The following is an 8088-nucleotide window of genomic DNA, read 5'->3' on the forward strand; positions in this document are numbered from 1 at the left end:
CTGCCATGCTGAAGACAGTTTGAACCAAACATTTCAAAGCCATCACTAAATATGACCTGTTTGCCACTGATTTCCATCCCAGTGTTTCTGTAACCTGGTGTACCTCAGCCTTTTCTCCATGTTTCCTTCCACTGAGACCATTTCTGATAAGGCTTCAGTGAAGAATAGATGCATCTCTCAGGTCCTGGGTCAGGTCTCTCAAGGACATGATTTTCAGATAGTCCTCATCTGCTATTTTCTTTGACACACATCAGACCATGCAGAGATACGCCCCGTTTTCTGTTACTAACCATTTGGGAATCACTTTGTTTGAACTCATCTTGAAAAATTTTTTTTAATGAACACAAGACCAGGTTTTAAAAAATAACAAAAAGAATTATTTTATTAAGTGAGCAGGGCTACTACAAACTCCTGATGAGAAACATCGGTCCCAAAAAGCAAGAAACAAAACAAAAACACAATTAAACATGATTTTCCCCCCTCATGTTTAATCAAACAAAGGACAGCACTATTTAAAATGGGTTTTTTTTTTCCCCTCAAGGAGTTTTTGTCAGTGAAAGAAAAATCACACAAGCAGTCTCTCAATGGCCATCTGAACAGACTGGATCTGTGGCTTGAGCTGAGACCCCTCTTTTATAGTGACTGAGGTAGCGATAACGGGGCGCGACACCCCACAGGCCCGGCCCAAGGCCTGCTTGGAGCGGACGAACACGTAGGGGACGTTCTTGTCCTCGCAGAGCAGCGGCAGGTGGAGGATGATCTCCAGTGGTTCCGCATCAGCAGCCATCACGATAAACTCAGCGATGCCTCTGTTCAGGGTTTTAGTGGCTGGGGAAGAAAGAGCAACTTGAATACAGCAAGTTTGTTCTTGGAAACAAAAAAACAAAACAATGCTCAGCATATTACAGGTTACACAAGAAAAAGTGCCCTTCATTACTGCTGCACCGTTATTCTTTTTGTGGCCCACAACAAAAATATAAGTGTCTGTTTAACACATTTTTCACAAGCACTTAGTAATTCATATAATAAAAGCACTCAACATTGGCTAATCATTAGCCTCCACAGGAAGACACAGCTACGGTGTAATTTAACAATTATCTGTGTAAACAATACTAAAAGTTATTTTTCTTCTCGCAGGCATTCCATTCATGCAGAAATCAGAGGCTTGTGACTAAAGCTTGTTGTTTAAAGTGAAGAGAAACCACGTTTCGAGCATGCTGGTGTCGCCTGTCCACTCAAATGCGTTCATTAACAACTTAAATATTAATTTGCACCGACCGTGTTTACCCACCTTCGTTGGCTCCCTTCCTCAGTTGCTTATAGTTTGAGGCTTGCTGCACCAGATCCAGGATAGTTTTGGTCAGCGTGGCATCGGCCAGCGGGTAGGCCTTTGGGTTGACTTGTGCTTCAGTCTGCTCACCACACAGAAACAAAGTAACTCCATGTTAACCAAGAGAAACCAGTTAACGGGGAAAAAAAGTCACCAGCACCGTTTCTGGTCACTTCTACTGAATTCTGCACTTAATTTACTATGCTCGCTGGTAGCTAACTAGCTACTCTGTTAGCTTGTTCGTTCGAGAAGACACTCACCATGGTGTTTTTGTGCTATTCGGGCCCTCTCGGCGAAATGCTTCACGGAGGACTATTTTAATTCGACTGGCTTCTGAAAGATTAACGATACGATGCAAAATGCGATCTCCTGTGATGTATTTTACAGCGGTACCAACTCTCTAAGCTCCGTCGCATGCAACGAGTCCAAACGTTTGCCACACGTGTGGTGTGAGGCGCATGCGCACTGGCAAAGCTGGCGAAATCACAGGAAGTGCTTTGGGAGAAAAAAAACGTTGTTAATAAATTGAAAAATACAACGAAACAAGTCACTTTCATTTTTTTTTTTTACCAAATAATAGACAACCTGGAAAGGGATTACATTTTTTATTGAACAACAATAAATACACGGAATTTTTTTTCTTTTCCCTTCAGCTGCTCCCTTCAGTGCTCAGCACATCTGCCCTGTGCCAAAGTAGTTCAACCTGGCAACATTCTGTTCTTTCACAGCAACCCTCCGCATGTGCTTCTTCACTACATCCATGAACATCCTCTGTGGTTTTCATTTTATCCTCCTGCCTGGCAGCTCCACATTCAACATCCGTTTACATAATTTCTAGTCCAATGAAAAAAAATATTTAACACATAAAATTATTTTATTTTATTTTATTTTATTTTATTTTATTTTATTTTATTTTATTTTATTTTATTTTATTTTATTTTATTTTATCTCCAGGGCAGCAGAGGGCGCGCGGTCACTGACTAGGCACCGTTTACAAGCGAAGAAAGCGCTGAGCATTCTGGGTAGGGCACTTTGAAGCCAGCCATATTGCTTCATCGTCCTGACCCAAGGCAAGAGGGGAGATGAAGGGGATTCGGGGAATCAGTCAGCTATCGGTGAGGACTCGGGCAATGTGTCCTACGTGTCTGTGTGTCGGAACATTTGCACACCGAGCTGTGGGCTGTGTTTGTTAGACGGTGTCTAAATTCCGGGTCGTGTCCGGGCAGGCTTTGATGAGGAGCAGACGAGGAAGCAGTCAGCTAAGTCTTGTCATGAATGACTCCGAGCATAACCAGCAATAACCTGCTAGTTACATCACGAACCCCGCGGATTTTAAGTCGTTGTACACCCAGCTTAATACTGTCTATTCAGTTAATTCAAGTAAGGCTTAGAGAAATCAAACTAGTTGACGTCTGAGAGATGAGAGCTAGCTAGGTTCATGTTTATGAAGGACCTAGCCGTCGAGTTGCTTAACTTACATTTCCATTTTACTATCTAATGATGTCTTCCTCTTTCTTATCTGCAATATTGTGCAATTATTGCAGTTTGGATTTTGCAGTAAACATCTACACTTATGTGTGTTTACTGAGTGAGAACCTTTGCAGCCTGAAATGGTAGATTGTAGCTAGTTTTAAAAAGATAAGTTCTTACTTTTTCACATTTGTCGTTAAAGGCTTGTAATGTTGTTTGCCATCGTTCTGATGGAACACACCAAGAACCATATAGAGGTTGTTATTACATTTCAGAGTACATTACAATCTTACAAATCCTTGATACCTTCAAAGATAATTTGGAAGAATTAACCTGCAGATTAAAACCAGGTGATATGCTTAAACAAAATGCAGAACAGAGACTTAAGTGGGCCTTGTCATAAGATTATTTTTTCACCTGCATAATTCTAGCTTCATAGTTAGTCACAACATTCAGTTCTTTTAGTACAGACTGCCCTACTAATGCCATTGATCCCATTATTTTAAAGTTTGTGCTCATATCAGCCAAAAGGCCAGCAAAACATTAGTTGTAATGTCCTGCCTTCCTGTATTCTTTGTTTTTTTTTCCCCAGACAAGGTTTTATGCAGCCCAGGCTGCCCGTAAGGTGGAGGTCACTGGTTTTCATCCACAGGATGTTCAGGTCAGTGGTTGTTGACTTCTTTTTCTTCTCTGCAGAAACGCTTCTATGCGGCTGCCAGAAAAGACCAGTCCCTTGCTCAGCCCCTGGCTGGCCTCAGCCTCTCTCCCAGGGTTGGCCATTCCTACCAGGATGTCCACGTATGTCGGGCAGTGATGAAAATTGTAGTATATATTGGTTGTGTTTTAAGCTTTATCTGTTTGTTTCACCTTGCTGAATATAAATGTTAAGTAATCTAACTAAATGCCCGCATTATCTGAGCTGTATAAATGAAAGCCAAGGAAACCAGTTAACTGAATCACTGCCTATAACTCAGGGTACTAAGAATGCTAAAGGACATCTCTATATGTCTCCAGGTGACCAGGCTGCCCAGTGGGCTGGTTATCGCTTCACTGGAGAATTATTCTCCAGCCTCCAAAATTGGAGTCTTCATCAAGGCTGGGTGTCGCTATGAAACCCCTGAAAACCAGGGTGTCACCCACCTCCTCCGGCTGGCGTCCGGTCTGGTATGTAACTTAAAAAAAATCATCACATTTAGCTTGAAGTAACCATTGTCATCATCAACCTTGGTTCTTTGGTGTTGTTGAAAGACAGAAATGAGTAAAGCTGCAGAAGCACCAGAATACAAACCAAATCTTTATTCAGTTTTAGGTAAAAGTCTTATTTTGAGTAGAAATATAACAGTGTTTACATATTAAAAAGCCTGCACAACTGTTGTTAATAAATGGAGCTTAAGACCACTGCTTTTGTAATCATGTGTAACATTGCTGCATTTCAGTTGACATGTTACTTAACTTTTCTACCTTTTCAGACAACCAAGGGAGCTTCAGCTTTCAAGATATGCCGTGGAATTGAGGCAGTGGGAGGCAGTCTTAGGTCAATAACTAAAAGGTTTATCCTGTAAATAGTCATTTAATGCTGATTTTTTTTTAGGTGTCTAATTGTATATCTGTTTATTTCTGTGCAGCGTGACTTCATCCAGAGAGAATATGACCTACACCGTTGACTGCTTAAGAGATGACGTGTGAGTCTCTGCATATCACCTGTGTGTATGATGTGTGTTGACATGATTGAGTAATAGTAATAATAATGTAATGAAAATGTTTGAAGTACTAGGAGATACTTAAAGAACTTTGTCTCTTTCTATTTACACACTTTTCCATATTTTGTTGAAATGACTACATTCACTGGAACATATGAATGCTCTGAGATGTGATGTTGCAGGAGTGATAACTGTCTTTTCCCGCTTGCTCTATTATTGGTCTCTAGTGACACAGTGATGGAGTATTTGATCAATGTGACAACAGCCCCCGAATTCCGTTCGTGGGAGGTGTCAGACCTCACCCCAAAAGTAAAGGTGGACAAGGCACAAGCTGCACAGAGCACCCAGATAGGTGGGTCCTTTGTTTCTCTTACAACACTCAGTTTTTGAAAGATTTTTAAGGGATCTGTTGTTTTAATATAGAACTACTTAATTTATATTCCCAACTGTGAGCCTGATTAATATTTTAAAAAGCTTCTTGGTTGTTCGATTAATCAATAATTACCCTGTAGAGCCTAGATACCAAACTGTCATATAGGGACAGTAATGTTCTCTCTGTTTTTTCTTCACCATGAGTGCGCTGCAGCTAACAGTCACCCATCCATCTTTTTCAGGTGTGGTTGAAGGTCTGCATGAAGCTGCCTACAAGAACGCCCTGTGTAACTCCTTGTACTGCCCAGACCACATGATCAACGACATCCACTCTGAGCATGTGAGTATATATTTTTATTTGTCTTTTATCAGTACGAAACGTACAAACTAAAACAATTATGAATTATTGCAATGTTTCCATTTTTCCCCAGCTGCACCAGTTTGTCCAGAACAATTTCACCAGTGCAAGAATGGCCCTTGTTGGACTTGGTAAGTGTTAGGATTTAAAGTATTTTCCATATAAAGAAAGAAGTAGCCAGATTTTGGATAAACGATAACAATGCTTACCTTTCTACTAGGTGTTGACCACACTGTGCTGAAGCAAGTGGGAGAGCAGTTCCTCAACATCCGCAGTGGAGCCGGCACCACAGGGGCTAAGGCACAGTATCGTGGAGGTGAGGCGAGCTGGCTGAGAGGGGGAAGGAAAAGGAAAAAATATAGGATTTAAGCAAATTTTGAATGAATGATTCCAACCTGAGAAATTGATAGACCTTGCAGACTTCCCTGTCTCATGACCTCGTGCCCATTTCCAGGTGAGATTCGCCTGCCCAGCACCAGCAGTCTGGTCCATTCAGCCGTGGTGAGCCAGTCAGCAGCAGCAGGCACCAGCGAGGCTCTGGCCTTCAGTGTGCTGCAGCATTTACTGGGAGCTGGGCCGCACGTCAAGAGAGGAGCAGGCGTCGCCAGTAAACTGGTCCAGGGTGTTTCCAAGGCAACAGCAGACCCCTTTGATGTGAGTGCCTTTCACTTTTGTAAGATAAATTGTAAATAAGCCATACGCCTACAGAGCAGTGTGTCTGCACATTAACCACAAAAACACAATCCAGCTTTATTCTAATTCAGTCTTCGTCTCCCACACCAGGTCACTGCTTTCAATACAAGCTACTCTGACTCTGGTCTGTTTGGGGTCTACACCATCTCTCAGGCTGCAGCTGCCGGTGATGTGAGTATGCCCCGTAGTCTTGAAAATAATTTTTCTTTACTTTTCCCCCAAATGAAACTGCTATTGAGAGCACTGTTTCACTCTTCTCTGCAGGTGATCAAGGCTGCTCTTGCCCAGGTGAAGGCTGTTGCTGACGGTGGAGTCACAGCTGCTGACCTCACTCGAGCAAAGTGAGTCAGACAGACAGAAACAGGATGAGAGAGACCCGACAGAATGTACCTCTGACAGAAAATGTAAATTTTCTGCTATTTGGCTATAGAAACGCTGGGGGAAGGAGGGGGGAGGGGCGTGTACTTAGCGTTTATTTTAAAGATTTTTAAATTTTCAGGTTTAGGTTAATGAAAGAAAAATCTAGTGACAAATAATGCTGATAGATTCATCGGTATATAGAGTAATTAAAATTAGCTTCTTTTTTTTGTTTTTCAAGGCAGGAAAAATATGAAAGGGGCCGCTGGCCTGTATAAAAGGAAGATGTTACATGCGCACTGGATTGTGTTATGTAATTTAAAAATCCTTTAAACACGCTGCAGTAGAGAGAAGCATCTCATTTTTACTGGCATTGTATGATTTATCTGCCTTCAGGAAGTGAGTTCAGACTTCTCCCACAGCTTGTAATTTCTGGTTGTTGTTTTTTTGTACAGCTGCCACTTGTTGCCTCTTTTGTGGCGTCATTGTTGATATAGAGCTAGCAGATGTTTTGGACATTGATCCCAATTATGAATTTGGCTTCTAAGTGTTCACTACCAAATGCATCCTTTCATTTGCAGTGGTGCATTTTCAACTCTCCCTAAAAGCTCAAACCCACCTGATGTTTAGTCTTTAAGGAACAGTCTGTCTTGGGTCTATTTGATGAGTCTGTGGAACGGTTCTGGTGGCCTGCAATTACTTTTAATTTGATTCGGGGTGTGTCACAGTCTGCTTTTGGTAGCACGTAATAGCTGACTGATGGCTTCACCTCTCTGTCACTGGCCCCACTAAAGAATGCAGGTCCACTGCCACTTGGGCCTTTCTTCACACCTGTCTGCAGCTGCAGTCGACCCCTGGTGGAGGCTGGCCAGCTGGACCCAGCAGCTGCTCTTGCCAGACTGGTTTCATGTTCAAAACACCCCCTAACTAGGACCTGACTCACTACTGGATGAAGCTCTGCCCTCCATCACCTCCATATTTCTTTTTTCTTTTTACTCATTCCTGTATTTTTTTTTAATAACATTTGCAGATAAATAAGATTCCTTATTAAAACTTTTAAACAATTTTAAACTATGCTAACTGCATAATGTTTAATACATTCCCCTCCTCGTTTCTTTCTGCAGGGCTCAGCTTAAGTGCCACTACCTGATGTCTCTGGAAACCTCAGAGGGTTTGCTGGAAGCCATGGGCAGTCAGGCTCTGACTGATGCATCCTACCAATCCCCCGAAGAAATGTCCAAAAAAATTGACAACATTTCCTTGACTGATGTTGCTAATGTAAGACTTTGTTTTGTTTTTTGTCTGTGCTTTGTCGTAGTGTAAAAGTGGCGTGTAAACTTAGCTCTTCTTCTTTTTTTCAGGCTGCCAAAACATTCGTATCTGGAAAGAAGACCATGGCATCCAGTGGCAATCTTGTAAAAACACCCTTCGTGGATGAGATCTAAATCCCACCCTCATCACCACACACTCAAGCGTGGTTGACAGCAAAGCAGAATTCGTTTCTTCTACATTTGAACAACAAAAAAAGGATTATTTTACAATGGTGTTCTCCTCAGACATTTGTCGTAACAACACTGGGTATTTATAGGTGTTGAAACAGTATACTTTCAGGTGATGCTGCTCTGGTGCATCACACTCATGTGTCCACGTTAACTGTATAGCTGATGTAAAATAAGGAATAAATTCTATCTACCACACTGAGTTTAAGGTCATTGGTGTCTTGAATAAAAGTTTGAGTTGGTGGAAACTGATCAAATCAGACTTGAGTTTACTTGATCTGATAATAACCACAGTGTGGCTGCATGCTT

General features: G+C 41.8%; 2 protein-coding genes across 3 annotated transcripts; one reads left to right on the forward strand and one right to left on the reverse strand.

Moving 5' to 3' along the window:
• Nucleotides 1-354: 354 nt before the first annotated feature.
• snu13b (SNU13 homolog, small nuclear ribonucleoprotein b (U4/U6.U5)) lies at nucleotides 355-1793 on the reverse strand. Its single transcript, XM_086304742.1, has 3 exons — nucleotides 1591-1793; nucleotides 1292-1412; nucleotides 355-828 (listed from the first exon to the last, which is right to left on the reverse strand). Exons 1-3 carry the CDS (start codon nucleotides 1591-1593, stop codon nucleotides 566-568), a joined length of 387 nt encoding a protein of 128 aa, XP_086160868.1. The 5' UTR covers nucleotides 1594-1793; the 3' UTR covers nucleotides 355-565.
• Nucleotides 1794-2324: 531 nt separating this feature from the next.
• Nucleotides 2325-7981, forward strand: uqcrc2b (ubiquinol-cytochrome c reductase core protein 2b). 2 transcript variants are annotated; one of them, XM_086303114.1, is made up of 14 exons: nucleotides 2325-2445; nucleotides 3497-3598; nucleotides 3815-3964; nucleotides 4270-4334; nucleotides 4426-4482; nucleotides 4728-4852; nucleotides 5115-5212; nucleotides 5304-5361; nucleotides 5451-5546; nucleotides 5685-5884; nucleotides 6014-6094; nucleotides 6188-6264; nucleotides 7405-7558; nucleotides 7642-7981. In XM_086303114.1, the coding sequence occupies exons 1-14, from the start codon at nucleotides 2413-2415 to the stop codon at nucleotides 7723-7725; spliced, it is 1380 nt and encodes a 459-aa protein (XP_086159240.1). In that variant the 5' UTR covers nucleotides 2325-2412; the 3' UTR covers nucleotides 7726-7981. The 2 variants fall into 2 exon arrangements, with proteins under 2 accessions (XP_086159240.1, XP_086159241.1); XM_086303115.1 differs by lacking the exon at nucleotides 3497-3598 and adding an exon at nucleotides 3393-3461 and having other exon boundaries at nucleotides 2340-2445.
• Nucleotides 7982-8088: the final 107 nt, after the last annotated feature.

The sequence above is a fragment of the Aulonocara sp. 'chitande type north' Nkhata Bay genome, linkage group LG8, assembly GCF_057382095.1.
Source record: "Aulonocara sp. 'chitande type north' Nkhata Bay isolate Kocher_YH1m ecotype deep benthic linkage group LG8, A_spYH_male_GT1.1, whole genome shotgun sequence".
Lineage (NCBI taxonomy): Eukaryota > Metazoa > Chordata > Actinopteri > Cichliformes > Cichlidae > Aulonocara > Aulonocara sp. 'chitande type north' Nkhata Bay.

Bases quoted from the DNA above. Each gene is read 5' to 3' on its own strand.
- snu13b (XM_086304742.1), bottom strand. The intron at 829-1,291 runs GTGGGTAAACAC...TTTCTTCCCCAG, and splicing joins GAGGAAGGGAGCCAACGAAG to CCACTAAAACCCTGAACAGA.
- uqcrc2b (XM_086303114.1), top strand. From the start codon at position 2,413: ATGAAGGGGATTCGGGGAATCAGTCAGCTATCG. The intron at 5,547-5,684 runs GTGAGGCGAGCT...GCCCATTTCCAG, and splicing joins TAAGGCACAGTATCGTGGAG to GTGAGATTCGCCTGCCCAGC. The intron at 7,559-7,641 runs GTAAGACTTTGT...TCTTTTTTTCAG, and splicing joins CCTTGACTGATGTTGCTAAT to GCTGCCAAAACATTCGTATC.